Source organism: Somniosus microcephalus, chromosome 17 (genome assembly GCF_052327205.1).
Source record: "Somniosus microcephalus isolate GS21.2 chromosome 17, FLI_Smic_1.0, whole genome shotgun sequence".
NCBI lineage: Eukaryota > Metazoa > Chordata > Chondrichthyes > Squaliformes > Somniosidae > Somniosus > Somniosus microcephalus.
The window spans coordinates 60,647,120-60,662,793 of record NC_141003.1 but is presented as its reverse complement, the minus strand read 5'-3'; the positions used below and the strand labels follow the sequence as shown (position 1 = coordinate 60,662,793).

General features: G+C 45.3%; 1 protein-coding gene across 9 annotated transcripts in view; it reads right to left on the bottom strand.

The window, feature by feature from the left end:
- dennd6b (DENN/MADD domain containing 6B) overlaps positions 1-15,674 on the bottom strand; it is a 157,244-nt gene that overhangs the window by 129,899 nt on the left and 11,671 nt on the right. For 2 of the 9 annotated variants that reach the window (XM_086010494.1, XM_086010495.1), the window contains exon 1: positions 2,387-2,585. The exons of 2 other annotated variants lie outside the window; for them this stretch is intronic. In XM_086010494.1, coding sequence (XP_085866620.1) covers positions 2,387-2,533 — 147 coding nt within the window. In that variant the 5' untranslated portion in view covers positions 2,534-2,585. Of the gene's footprint in view, positions 1-2,386; positions 2,589-15,674 lie in introns of those variants that run through there. 5 more of the 9 variants (XM_086010491.1, XM_086010493.1, XM_086010499.1 and 2 more) reach the window with 4 other exon arrangements.

Below are 15,674 nucleotides of genomic sequence, written 5' to 3'. Positions count from 1 at the left end.
CAGAAACTTAACTGTGGTTACAAGAGCAGATCAAAGACTGGGTGTTCTGTGGCAAGTGACCCACCTCCTGTCTCCCCAAAGCCTTTCCACTACCTACAAGGCACAAGTCAGGAGTGTGATTGAATACTCTGCACTTGCCTGGATGAGTGCAGCTCCAACAACACTCAAGAAGCTCGACACCATCCAGAACAAAGCAGCCAGCTTGATTGGCATCCCACCACCACCTTCAACATTCACTCCCTCCACCACCAGCGCACCGTGGCTGCAGTGTGTACCATCAACAAGATGCACTGCAGCAACTCGCCAAGGCTTCTTTGACAGCACCTCCCAAATCCAAAACCTCTACCACCTAGAAGGACAAGGACAGCAGGCACATAGGAACACAACTGACTATGAAATATATCGCCATTCCTTCATACTCGCTGGGTCAAAATCCTGGAACTCCCGACCTAACAGCACTGTGGGAGCACCTTCACCACACGGACTGCAGCAGTTCAAGAAGGCAACTCACCACCACCTTCTCGAGGGCAATTAGGGATGGGCAATAAATGCTGGCCTTGCCAGCAACACCCACATCCTGTGAATGAATTTTTTAAAAACCTGAATTTTTATGATCTTCCTATGAGATACTTCAAAGAATCTGAAAATCCATACACAGCCATTAAACTTAACAAACACAACTTCTCTTCAACAAATCTGTGCTGGCAAGCCTTGATTTACTTACACATTTCTAAATGCTTACTAATTTTATAAGAGTTGGTCTACAACTGATGTTTGCTTAGCTGGTCTATAGTTTCTTAATTTATCCTTCTCACCATTCTTGAACTGGACCACCCTGGTGGGGTGGGGAGCTAACAAAGAAGACTGGAAGGTGGTCAGGTTTTGAATAAGAATGGCAGATGGGAGGCAAGTGGGATGGGGAGCCAATAAAGGAGGAGGATGGTCACGTTCGAAAGTGGTGGCATGGAAGTGGGAGTGGGAATGGGAAATCAGGAAAAAACGCAGTGACCAAAATTATAAAACTTAAAAAATAATTGAAGGCCAGTTAAGTGCAGAAATTGCTGAAGGAAGAAATGAAAGGTGGGCGAACTTGGGTGACCAGTGCTACCAGTGGTGGGATGTCTGTAACGAAAGCATGCCAGATAGATGGGCTTTTCCCATTATATAAAGTGTTGGCATATCTTTCCCTCTTTATATACAAGAACAACTTGCATTTATATAATGCTTTCAACATGGAAAAACATCCCAAAGCCCTTCACAGAAATTATGTCAAACTAAAATCAACACTGAGCCAAAGAAGGAGATATTAGGAGAGGTGACAAAGCTTGGTCAAAGAGGTGGGTTTTAAAGGAAGGAGTAGGTGGAAGCGGAGACTTGCAGGGATGGAATTCCAGAGCCTAGGTCCTAGAAGGCGAAAGGCATGGCCACCAAAGGTGGGGTGAAAAGCAGCCAGAGTTGAAAGAACACAAGAATTCTCAGAAGGTTGTAGGGCTGGAAAAGGTTAGTGTTAGGCAGGGGCAAGGCCCTGAATGGATTTGAACACAAGGATGAGAATGTTAAACTTGAGACCTAAAGGGACCAGGAGCCGATGTAAGTCAGCGAGCACAAGGGTGATGGGTGAGTGGGACTTGGTGGGGGATACAATACAGATAGCCGAGTTTTAGTTGAGTTGCAGTTTTGGGATGCTAGGAAAAATAGTCAAGTCTGGAGGTGACAAAGGCATGCATAAGGGTTTCAGCAACAGACAAGCTGAGGTGAGGTGGAGATGGGCAATGTTGTGGGTGTGACAGAAGCCAATCTTTGTGATAGAGAGGATGTGGGATCAGAAAATCAGCTCAGGGTCAAATAGGGCGCTGAAATTGCAAACAGTCTGGTTGAACCTCAGACAGTGGCCAGGGAGGGAGATGAAATGGCAGCGAGGGTTAGGTACGAGTTTGCGGCGGGGCCAAAGACAACAGCTTTCCTCTTCCCAATATTTGATTGGAGGAATAGGTGTTTGATAAAGTGCCTGTTACAAATGTTAAACTGGAGAAAATTGCAACTCAGCCAGGACTGGATGCCAGACAAGCAGTCTGAAAACACAGAGGAGTCGAGAGAGGTGGTGGGGAGGTAGAGCTGGGTGTTGTCTGACCCCGTCTTCAGATCATGTCACCGAGGGGCCAACATGTCGAGGAAGGGGTCAAACATGGGCAGCACCAATGCATAGATCAGATAGTATACCTTGTATATTATGCATTGTATAGTATACCTTGTATATTATGCATTGTATAGTATACATTATATATTGTATATTTTACCCAACATTTCGCCGCCCTCCTCGGGCTCCATCTCCCACCGCCTGTTACCGGCCCTCCCAGCCCGAGCTCCGGCTGCGGCCTACCCTCACCTCGATCGCTTGTCCCAGCTCCAAGTCGAATGTGACCACACAGACGCACTCGAGCCAGGCGGCGAAGCGGTCCCAGGGAAGCGCGGGGCCCGAGGCCGGGTAATGTTTCACCCTCCCAGCCCGGCCCCCGGTCTCCAACAGCTCCATGACAACAACGCCGCGTTCTGACACTCACGCATGCGCCTATGCTCAGACTGGGCCGCCGGTTGGCGCATGCGCGCACGCTGTCGGCCTGTGCCTTCGCGAAAGGCGCGAGGCGGTCGGGGCGTGTCGCGCAGAGAGAGGTGTTAAAACAGGACGCTGCAGTGTAATATGTCCCTCCGCATGTTTAGACACCCCGCTGTGTACTGTACAGAGGGAAGCAACCTCAGCACTGCAACAAAAGCAAAATACTGCGGATGCTGGAAATCTGAAATAAAATCAGCACTGCAATCCTGATTATTCAGGGTAGATGCTGAGAGGCTGTTTCCCCTGGCTGGAGAGTCAAGAACCAGAGGACATAGTCTCAGGATAAAGGGTTGACCATTTAGGATTTAGATGAGGAGACATTTCTTCAGTCAGAGGGTTGTGCATCTTTGGAATTCTCTACCTCAGAGGGCTGTGGATGCTCAGTCAATGAGTATATTCAACACTGAAATTGATAGATTTTTGGGTGCTAAGGGAATCAAGGGATATGGGGATAGGGCAGGAAAGGAGTTGATGTCGAAGTTCAGCCATAATCTTATTGAATGGCGGAGCAGGCTCAAGGAGCCATATTGCCTACTCCTGCTCCTATTTCTTATGTTCTTAAATCACTTGCATAACAGATTATAATTAAACAAGCTCAGAAAAATGAAAACAGATCAGAAGCAGACCTAGAAACATGATAAAAGCTGACATCAAAAACCAACTGATCAAAAACAGCCCTGGATACAAGGCTTAATGGTGACAGAATAAGTTACACTCTGTTTTATTTCATGAGTTTCCTAGATTTTCTCTAACACTTTGGCATTACAATTCAGTTGCTCTTCTATTAAAACAGGAGCCTAAATGCCTTGATAATGAAATGAAAAAATGGGTTATAGTGAGATTGGAATGGAACATGAAGTTGTTGTAGCTTATCTGCAGGTATGCACAATGGCCCCAATATTTCTCTACCCTCTGGGTCTAGGCATTAGTCAGACATAGGAGTGTGCTGTGCCTGGCCTCATCTGAACTTGTCTGGATTTGCAGGTTGAAGCCATATTGTGGCCGTAACATGCCCATCTTCTGGCAGGTTGCTGAACCCAGAAAATGTGTTTTGTCCATGGTGTATAATTTCCTGTTTTTGTTACCGTTGGTACCACCTGGGTTAAAACCAGGTTCAATTAAAGTAAATATCCAGGCTAGCTGATACATATCGTATAAGATCAGATTGATTGTGGTATAATTTGAGATGGTCTTGGTATGCAAATGTTTATTGCAACCATTTTTAGATGCGAGTACTTTGTGTGTGTGTGTGTATCTGACAGTGGATGTATGGATGAGGGGTGTGTCTTTGTGTATATGCTTCTATCTGGCAGTGTGTAGATATAAGGTCTAAATCAGGGTGAGGGTGGTGCATTAGGGTTATAATTGGTCACAGCCACTGTGTTAACATCACCACTGTGTTAGGGGTTAGGGTAAAGATTGTGTAAATGTTACAATGTACAACGGCATTAGGGTTACTGTGTTAAGCTGAGTGGTTGAGTAGGAATAATATTAGTCATCAAAAAACCATCACTATTGCGGTAGGTTGACAGCATTAATGTGAGGGTCAAGGTCTTTGTGTTGTGTGATGCATTGCCAGATTGCCCGGAAGTCTCCCAGAATTGAGGATAGATCTCCTGGGCACTGCTGCAAGCAACCCAGGAGAAAATAGGAAGTAGAGATGATGGGCAGCACCAGTGCACCGACTGGAGGCCTATAAGCATATGTGGGCAGGTTTCTGTTTGCAGGTTAGGCAGGTCAGAGAGGGCAACACGGGGCTATGAGAATATTAAACCAACTGAGGGGAGAGAACTAAACCACCTAGGGGAGAGAATTAAACCACCTTGGGGAGAGAATTAAATGAATTAAGGGGCAAGAACTAAACCAACTGAGGGAAGAGAATTAAACTACTGAGGAGAGAATTAAACTAATTAAGGGGTGAGACCTAAACCAACTGAGGGGAGAAAAATAAATCAACTGAGGAGAGAATTAAAGCACCAACTGGTGTTTTATACTGTTGGTACCATATCCCTTGTAAATCGACCATGTTTTACAGTGTTTTTTCATTTCTGTTGGTAATGTATCCCTTGTATATTACGGGTGTTTTATACGGTTTTGTTATTGCTGTTGGTACTGTACCCCTTGTATATTGAGCATATTTTACATCAGGGCCTGAGACACTGCATTGCATGAGGATTAGGTTTAGGGTCAGGACGCGTTAGGGTTAGGGTTGGGGCTGTGACAGGAGGGTAGTTTTCCTCTCTGGTGTTCATATTCTCATTTTGAGTTATTTTTCTTTCACTGGTGCCTGCCACTTTTGTTTGGCTCACGCTTTCTATTGCTTTTTGTTCTGTTTTACATGCCAATTACCTTTTTGTTTGGTACATAAGAACGTAAGAATTAGGAACAGGAGTAGGACATACGACCCTTCGAGCTGATGGCTGATCTTCGACCTCAACTCCACCTTCCTGCCCGATCCCCATATCCCTCGATACCCCTAGAGTCCAAAAATCTATCTCTCTCAGCCTTGAATATACTCAACAACTCAGCAGCCACAGCCCGTTGGGGTAGTGAATTCCAAAGATTCACAACCCTCTGAGTGAAGAAAGGCCTCCTCATCTCAGTCTTAAATGACTGACCCCTTATCCTGAGACTATGCCCCCTAGTTCTTGACTCTTCAGCCAGGGGAAACAACCTCTCAGCATCTACCGTCAATCCCCCTCAGAATCTTATGTTTCAATGAGAGCACCTTTCATTCTTCTAAACTCAAATATACTCAATCTCTCCTCATAGGACAAACCTCTCATCCCAGGGATCAATCTAGTGAACCTTCGTTGCACCGCCTCTAAGGCAAGTATATCCTTCCTTAAATGAGATCAAAACTGTGCACGGTACTCCAGGTGTGGTCTCTTGGTAGTTTTTCTTATCCCCAGCAGGGGTTATGGTGATGGGTTTGATTTTGCTCCACATCAAACTGTGACTTTTTATATTAGGGTTGTTTGCTCCATGGGTGCAGTTTATTTGAGTGTTGTGGATTGGCTTTAGCATGAAGAGTTGTGGTTCGAGGTATATGTTGGATTCTTGAGAGAGGGTATATCTGGTTTAGGTTAGAATCAGGATAAGGATCATGGTTTAAGGTATTTTAGGGTGAGGGTTTCAGGTTAGGTCCGAGTATAGGTCAGGGTATGGGGTAGTCCGGATTAGGGATGTGGGGAGGATCCAGGATTGTTAGGATTAGGGTTGTGGTTAGGGTCCGGGGTAGTAGTTAGGATTAGGGTTAAAGTTGCGGTCCATGGCAGTTGGGGTCAAGGTCAGGGGTAGTCAGGATTAGGGATATTAGTAGGCTCTGGGGTCATTATGTTTGGGGTTGTGGATAGTCTTGGGTAGTAGTTAGGGTTAGAGGTTGGGGTCAGAGTTGGGTATAGGGGTGTAGGGTCAGGTTAGGGGATTGGGGCTAGGGTAGGGCATTAGGTTTAGGCATTAGGGTTCAGGTGCTGGGGTTGGCTTAGGGTAGGTTTGGGTTCGGTATGGTTAGGGTTAGCGTTAAGGGGTTCGGGTAGGGGGTGTAGGCAGGAGGGCGGTTGTCCCCTTTTGTGTTTGTATTCTCATTCGGGTTAGTGCATTAGGGTTGAGATTGGAGGTTAGGATTAGATTAAGGGTTGGGATTAGGGTCAGGGGTTAGGTTGTGGGGTATGGGCAGGAGGGTAGTTGTCTCTCTTGTCTTTGTATTCTCATTTCTCAAGTTTTTTTGTTTCACTGGTGCCTGTCACTTTTGTTTGGATCATGCTTTCTACTGCTTTTTGTCCAGTTTTACTTGCCATTATCTATCCCCGGTTGGGATTATTGCAGTGGGGTTGATTTTAGTCCACATCAAACAGTGACTTCCTATATTAGGGTTGTTTGCTCCGTGGGTGCAGTTTATTTGAGTGTTGTGGGTTGGCTTTAGTATTGAGAGTTGAGTTTTGAGGCAGATGTTAGATTCCTAAAAGAGGGTTTATCTGGTTTAGGTTAAGATCAAGGTAAGGATCATGGGTTAGGGTAATTTAGGGTGAGAGCTTCAGGTTAGCTCCGGGTACAGGTCAGGGTTCAGGCTAGTCGGTATTAGGGAAGTGGGTAGGATCCAGGGTAGCAGCCAGGATTAGGGTTGGGGTTTGAGTTAGGGTTAGAGTCAGGGGTAGAGTTACATGTCAGGATCTGGGGTAAAAAGAAAGAAGGACTGCATTTATTTTTTATTTTTTTAATGGGATCAGGGTGTCGCTGGCAATGCCAGCATTTATTGCCTATCCCTAGTTGCCCTTGAGAAGGTGGTGGTGAGCCGCCTTCTTGAACCGCTGCAGTCCACGTGGTGAAGGTACTCCCACAGTACTGTTAGGGAGGGAGTTCCATGATTTTGACCCAGCGACGATGAAGGATCGGCGATATACTTCTAAGTCAGGATGGTGTGTGACTTGGAGGGGAACTTGGAGGTGGTGGTGTTTCCATGCGCCTGCTGCCCTTGTCCTTCTAGGTGGAAGAGGTCATGGGTTTGGGAGGTGCTGCCAAAGAAGCCTGGGCGAGTTGCTGCAGTGCATCTTGTAGATGGTACACACTGCAGCCACGGTACGCCGGTGGTGGAGGGAGTGAATGTTTAAGGTGGTGGATGGGGTGCCAATCAAGCGGGCTGCTTTGTCCTGGATGGTGCCGAGCTTCTCGAGTGTTGTTAGAGCTGCACTCATCCAGGCAAGTGGAGAGTATTCCATCACGCTCCTTACTTGTGCCTTGTAGATGGTGGAAAGGCTTTGGGGAGTCAGGAGGTGAGACATTCACCGCAGAATACCTAGCCTCTGACCTGCTCTTGTTGCCACAGTATTTATGTACTGTAGCGCCTTTCACGCCTTCCGCACATCTCACAGCGCTTTACAGCCAATGAAGTACTATTTGAAGCGGAGTCACTGTTGTAATGTGGGAAACATGGCAGCCAATTTGCACACAGCAAGATCCCAAACAGTAATGTGATAATGACCAGATAATCTGTTTTTTGTTATTTTGGCTGAGGGATAAATATTGGCCAGGACACCGGGGATAACTCCCCTGCTCTACTTCAAATAGTCAGGATTAGGGATGTGGGTAGTGATATACCTATCAATTCAGTTCATGAAAAGCGACGAGTTAAGTTAGTAACTATAGGTTTTTATTGGCTAAATAACAGAGCCCACCCTCGTGGGTGATCGGATCCAACAAGGAGGAATACCAGCCAGTCGACCACCTTTATACCTGGGCAAGCAGGCGGAGCCATGGGCGGAGTCAGCTGTGGTCAGCCCAGGTATAACAGCGTGGCAAGAGGTGACCTTGTGTAGTGATACACTATGGTTATCACTGTTTACACTGTTGTAACGATATAAACAGTGATAACCATAGTGTAACGATAGAAGTGGTTTACCACAGGTAGGATCCAGAGTCATTAGGATTAGGGTTGTGGGTAGGGTCTGGCGTAGTAGTTAGGGTTGGGGTCCACGGTAGTTGGACTAGGGTCGGGGACAGTGTTACGTTTAGGATTAGGGTTGGTGTTCGGGGTTAGAGTGGATTTGGGGTTGGAGTTAGGTTTAGGGTTTTGGTAGGGGTAAAGGTTAGGTTAGTGACACTGCATTAGGGTTAGGTTGAGGGCTCGGTTAGTGTGTTAGGGTTAGGGGTTTAGGGTTTGTGGTAGGCGTTTAGGATTAGTGTGTTAGGGTTAGCATTAGCGTTGGGGTTAGGTAATTGTTTGGGTTGTGCGGGCAGAAGAGTAATTGTCCCCTCTTGTGTTTGTACTCTCATTTTCAAGTTTTTTTGTTTCACTGGTGCCTGCCACTTTTGTTTGGCTCACACTTGCTATTGTTTTTTGTCCAGTTTTTCTTGCCATTATCTATCCCCGGCTGGGGTTATGACAGTGGGGTTGATTTTAGTCCACATCAAACTGTGACTTCCTATATTAGGGTTGTTTGCTCTATGGGTGCAGTTTATTTGAGTGTTGTGGGTGGGCTTTAGTATTGAGAGTTGGGGTTCAAGGCATAGGTTAGATTCTTAAAAGAGAGTATATCTAATCTAAGTTAAGATCAAGATAAGGATCCTGGTTGACTCTATTAAGAGTGAGGGCTTTAGGTTAGGTACGAGTACAAGTCAGGGTCCTTGGTAGTCAGAATTAGGAAAGTGGGTAGGATCCGGGTTAATAGCCAGGATTAGCGTTAGGGTTGGTGAGTTAGGTTTATGGTTAGGGTTGGAGTCCGTGTTCATTGGGTTTAGCGGTTAGGGTTAGGGATTGTGTCCGCGGAGGTTTGTTCTGGGGGGGTATTTTAGGTTTAAGAACTAGGATCGGGGTTACAGTTAGGATTAGGTTTGGTGTTCAGGGTTAAGGTTAGAGTTGTTGAGTTACATTTAGGGTTAGGGATAGGGTCTGGGGTAGTTTGGTTCGGGTTAAGGTAGGGGTTAAGAGATGGGGTTAGGGATCATGTGGACGGAGGTTTGGTTTCGGTGTATTTTAGGTTCTCCTACATTATGTCTGTAGGATTAGGGTTGTGGGTATGGTTCGGGGTAATTGTTACGATAGGGGTTGGTGTTAGGGGTAGCATTACAAGTCAGGGTCTGGGGTAGTCAGAATTAGGGATGTGGGGTGTGATGTGCCAAATAACTGCCTGAATCCATGAGATTAAAGCTTAAGACTAAAGGCTTTTATTAAGTAAGAACATGGCATCAAGTTAACACAGTCATCACCGACCCAGCCCTTGGTAGAACATTCCAAAAGAGGGGCGGGGCTAGGGAGGAGCATTAGTGGTTACACTAGTGGAACATTCCAGACATTAACAAGTACAACAACACCACCACAAATGCCAGAACACAGAGTTATTTCATCACATTCACCCCCTGCTATAGATTCAGTCTGTCAGGAGGTCTGATAATCCTCTGGGAACGACGTAACTCTTGCTGAGGCTCTTCCCGGAGTACTAACTCCGGTTCATTCAAATTCCCAGAACCATCAGTATTTTCCACACTGAGGGTTTGTCTCTCTGAAGGTCCAATACCACGATTGAAAACTCTACTCAGAGTCGAACTCTTTGAGCTCCAGCAGGTGCAAGATCTTTAATAGAGACCGTATCCTCTCGCCCATCCGGATATTAAATATACGCATACTGGGGATTAGCATGGAGGAGTTGTACTTCCTCCACCAGTGGATCAGTCTTGTGGCCTCTCACATGTCTGCGCAACAACACAGGGCCCGTGGTCGTCAACCATGTGGGTAACATTACTCCGTTAGTAGCTTTTCTTGGAAAACTAAACATCCTTTCATGAGGGGTGGCATTTGTCGCTGTACACAAAAGAGACCTTCTGGAATGCAGCACGTCTGGCAGGACATCCTGCCAGCGAGAGGTCGGCAGGCCTCGTGACTTCAGAGACAGTACGATAGCCTTCCACACTGTCGCATTTTCTTTCTCGACCTGCCCATTACCACGAGGGTTGTAGCTGGTAATTCTACTCGTTGCAATCCCTTTCGATAGCAAAAACTGTCGCAATTCTTCGCTCATAAAAGGAAGAACCCCTATCACTATGTATATAGTTAGGCATGCCAAACAAGGAAAACAGTTGGCAGAGGCATTTAATTACAACAGCACTAGTCACATCTGGACAGGGGATAACAAAAGGGAACCAAGAGTACTCGTCTATTATATTAAGAAAATAGACATTATGGGCGCTTGATGGAAGGGGACCTTTAAAATCGAGACTCAAACACTCAAATGGTCAAGTTGCTTTAATAAGATGAGCTGGCTCGGACGGCTTATAGAAGCGAGGTTTGCATTCAGCACAAACACAACAGGTTCTGGTCATTGTCTGGATCTCCTCAATAGAGTAGGGTAGATTGTGGGACTTAATGAAGTGGTTCATTCTGGTAACCCCATGGTGGCAGAGTGCGTCGTGGAGACTTTGAAGCTTATCTATACCTAGACTAGCACATACTCCTCGTGACAAAGCATCCGATGGCTCATTAAATACTCCAGGCCTGTACTGAATATCATAGTCATATGCTGACAGTTCTATTCGCCATCTTAAAATCTTATCATTTTTGATCTTGCCTCTCTGCTTAGTGTTGAACAAAAAGGCCACGGACCGCTGGTCAGTAATGAGCGTAAAACGTTGGCCAGCGAGATAATGTCTCCAATACCTGACTGCTTCGATAATTGCCTGTGCCTCCTTTTCCACTGAAGAATGTCAAACTTCTGGTCCTTGCAATGTACGAGAGAAGAAAGCTACTGGTTTACCAGCTTGGTTAAGAGTTGCTGCCAACGCAAAATCAGATGCATCACTTTCCACTTGAAAAGGGATCTTCTCATCCACGGCACATACCACTGCCTTCTCAATGTCCCGTTTGATATTAAGGAAAGCCTCCTGAGCTTCCGCCGATAGCGGAAAAGACGTCGACTTAATCTGAGTAGTTAGCCACCCACTGGGCATAGTACGAGAAGAATCCCAGACACCTTCTTAAAGCTTTTACAGTGTGAGATAAAGGTAATTCCTTAAGTGGGTGTAATCTTTCAGGATCTGGCCCGATTACCCCATTCTCCACAACGCAACCAAGAATACACAAACATGTAGTATTGAAGGTACACTTGTTTTCGTTGTAGGTCAGGTTTAACCTCTTTGCAGTCTCCAGGAACTTCGCGAGATTTTGATCATGCTCCCGTTGGTCACGCCCACAGATGGTAACATTGTCCAGGTACGGGAATGTTGCTTCCAACGCGTATTCATCCACCATACGATTCATCTCCCGTTGGAAGACGGATACCCCATTCGTCACTCCAAAGGGCACCCTAAGGAATTGGTACAGGCGCCCACCATTAGCTTCGAAGGCCGGTCTTCTATTTTAATGGGGAGTTGATGGTAGGCAGACTTTAAATCAATGGTGGAGAACACGCGGTACTGAGCTATCTGGTTCACCGTCTCAGAAATATGAGGCAAAGGATAGGCGTCTAATTGGGTATACAAGTTTATAGTCTGGCTATAATCGACCACAAGTCTTTTCTTTTCATTAGTTTTAACCACCACCACCTGGGCACACCACGGGCTATTACTGTGTTCGATGATTCCCTCCTGTTGAAGCCTGTCCACTTCCTCTTTTATAAATGTTTTATCTTCTGAACTATACCGTCGACTCTTAGTCGCTATAGGTCTACAATTAGGAGTAAGGTTCGCGAACAAAGGCGGCGGACTTACTTTTAAAGTAGAAAGGCCGCAGACTGTGAGTGGAGGCTGAGATCCACCATACTTAAGGGTAACGCTCTCATGCCGACACTGGAAGTCCAAGCCTAAAATTAAGTTCACACACAACTGAGGTAATATGAGGAGTTTAAAGTCCTTATACTCCGTATCCTTAATGGTCAATGTGACTTTACAATATCCAGTTACCTCCGAAGTAAGGGACTTGGACGCCATCACAATTTCACTTCGAGTAGGATACACCTTCAATGAACAGGAGTTAACAAGGTTGGGGTGTATAAAACTTTCAGTACTGCCACAGTCTATCAAACACCCAGTAGGACGACCATTAATCTTGATGTCCATCATAGATTTCGACAAGGAACACGGTATGGTCTGGTCAACCGTAACCGAGGCTAGAGTAAAACGATGGGCGGCAGCAGAGAAGACATCGGGTACAGGAACAATACAAATGCCAGAACAGAGTTACTTCATCACAGGTGGGTTCTGGGGTCATTAGGATTAGGGTTGTGGGTAGGGTCGGGTAGTAGTTAGGTTTAGGGTCAGGGTTGTGGTCCTGGGTAATTCGGGTTTAGGTCGGGGTCAGGGTTACGGTTACAGTTAGGGTTGGGGGTTCAGGAGTGGGGTAGCATTAGAGGTTAAGGGTTAGGGTATTAGGATAAGGGTTATAGAAACATAGAAGACAGGAGCAGGAGTAGGCCATTTGGCCCCTCGAGCCTGCTCCGCCATTCAATGAGATCATGGCTGATCATCCAAACTCAGTACCCTGTCCCCTGCCTTCTCCCCATATCCATTGAACCCTTTAGCCTTAAGTTAGGGTTAGGGGTCGCGTTGGTAGTGGTTTGTTTCAGGGGTATTTTAAGTTCATGGTCTGGCTCAGAGTTCTCCTACATTATGTTCAATTCAGGCCATTTGTTGACTGGGTTTCTAATTTTGCAGTCCAGTGTCTCTTTCTCGCCTTTTCCTTTGTGAAGGTGTCCAGTTCATGTTGGTTTCAAGCCCCACAATTTCCAGCGGCTCAACCCCATGTACCACGAAATGTCTGGTGATAGCTTTGTCTTCATTTTCTGTTCTAATGGCACTTAGGTGCGTTCTAAGCCTGGTTCTTAGAGTGTTCCCCGTTTCCCCTATATATGTAAGACGTGGCATTGTCTTTTTGCCACAGAGACAAAGGAGAAACTGGACCAGACCAACAAGCCCAGTAAGTATGGTAACACAGGCAGGACCCGACTCTGAAGGGGGAAAACATACAAACTGTAACGAGGCACCCTAACACTAACCAAAAAAAGTGACCTGGAAAGTGGAGCCTATTTTGATAATGTGAGACTCTAATCTCTCCCAGATAAAAAGCTGCCTAAATCCAATCAGCAAATAGACAGCTTTCCAGAAGCCAAATTCACACATGCCTCGCAATCCTGGACAAATTGGTACCTCGTCCAGAAATTTAAAAAAGTGGTGCTTTCGATTGACATTAATAACTAAACACAAAGTATGGACTACAATTAAGCAACTGCAGATACTGTACTACCAAAAATTGCAAAAAATAAATTCCCAAATGCACAAATCTGGGTGTCCCTCTCTCCAGCCGTCCCTCTCGCCAGTTGTCCATTCCATTCTCCATCTAGAGGGCATACTGGACACTAAGTCCAAAGCATGGCCAAGAAATATGGCATCCAATGTTGCTGGTGGAGAACCTTCAAGAAGGATTTTCAGGCAAGTGTTTTTGGCCATTTCAGGTTTGTTTCACAAGAACATAATAAATAGGAGCAGGAGTAGGCCATACAACCCCTCAAGCCTGCTCCACCAGTAAGATCATGGCTGATCATCGACCGCAACGCCACTTTCCCGCCGGATCTCCATATCCCTTGATTCCCCATGAATCCAAAAACCTATCTATCTCAGCCTTGAATATACTCAAAGACTCAGCATCCACAGCACTCTGGGGCAGAGAATTCCAAAGATTCACAACCCTCTGAATGAAGAAATTCCTCCTCGTCTTAGTCTTAAATGGCCTACCTCTTATCCTGAGACAATGCCCCCTAGTTCTAGACACTCCAGAAACAACCTCTCAGCATCTACCCTGTCAATCCCCTTCAGAATCTTATATGTTTCAATGAGATCACCTCTCATTCTTCTAAACTCGAGAGTATAGGCCCATTCTACACAATCTCTCCTCATAGGACAACCCTCTCATCCCAGGAATCAATCTAGTGAACCTTTGTTGCACCACAAGGCAAGTATATCCTTCCTTAGATAAGACGACCAAAACTGTGCTCAGTACTCCAGGTGTGGTCTCACTGGGGCCCTGTACAACTGTAGCAAGAATTCCTTACTTTTATTCTCCAACCCCATTGCAATAAAGCTCAACATGCCATTTGCCTTCCTTACTGCTTGCTGTACCTGCATGCTAGCTTTCTGTGTTTCTTGCACGAGGACACCCGAATCTCTCTGAACACCAACACTTGAAAGTTTCTCACCATTTAAAAAATATTCTGTTTTTCTATTCTTCCTCCCAAAGTGAATAACCTCACATTTCCCGACATTAAACTCCATCTGCCACCTGACTGCCCACTCACCTAGTCTATCTATATCCCTTTGCAGACTCTGATCTCCTCACAGCTTACTGTCCCACCTAGCGTCAACAAACCTGGATAAATTACACTCGGTCCCTTCATCTAGGTCACTGATCCTTGCGGCACCCCACTAGTTACAGCCTGCCAACCTGAAAAAGACCCGTTTATCCCGACTCTGTTTTCTGTATGTTAACCAATCCTCGATCCATGCTGCTATATTATCCCCAACCCCATGAGTCCTAATCTTGTGTAATAACCTTTTATGTGGCACCTTATCGAATGCCTTTTGGAAATCCAAATATACTACATCCACTGGTTCCTCTTCATCTACCCTTCTAGTTATATCCTCAAAAAACTCTAAATAAATTTGTCAAACACGATTTCCCTTCATAGAACCATGTTGACTCTGCCTAATCATGTTATGATTTTCTAAGTGCACTGATAGCACTTCCTTAATAATGGATTCCAGCATTTTCCTGACGACTGATATCAGGCTAATTGGCCTGCAGTTCCCTGTTTTCTCTCTCCCTCCTTTCTTGAATAGCGGTGTTACATTTGCTACCTTCCAATCCGCTGGGACCATTCCAGAATCTAGGGAATTTTGGGAGATCAAAACCAATGCATCCACTATCTCTTCAGCCACCTCTTTTAGAACCCTAGGATGTAGGCCGTCAGGTCCAGGGGATTTGTCGGCTTTTAGTCCCATTAGTTTCTCTACTACTTTTTCTCTACTTATATTAATTACGTTAAGTTCCTCACCCTCATTAGACCCTTGGTTCTCCACCATTTTTGGTATGCCTTGTGTCTTCTACGGTGAAGACAGATACAAAATGTTTGTTTAACGTTTCTGCCATATCCTTATTCCCCATAATAATTTCTCCTGTCTCAGCCTTGAAGGGACCAACGTTTACTTTTGCTACTCTCTTCCTTTTTACATACTTGTAGAAGCTCTTACAATCTGTTTTCTCTAATGTTCTATTTTTTCCCTTTTTATCAATTTTTTGGTCATCCTTTGCTGGTTTCTGAAAGTCTCCCAATCCTCATGCTTACTACTATTCTTTGCAACATTATAAGCTTCTTCTTTCGATCTAATGCTATCCTTAACTTTTTTAGTTAGCCATGGATGGATCACTTTTCCCATGGAGTTTGTTTCTCAATGGAATGTATTTTTGTTGAGAATTATGAAATATTTCTTTAAATGCTAGCCACTGCTTATCTACTGCCATACCTTTCAATCTATTTTTCCAATCTACCTTAGCCAACTTGCCACTCATACCTACACAATT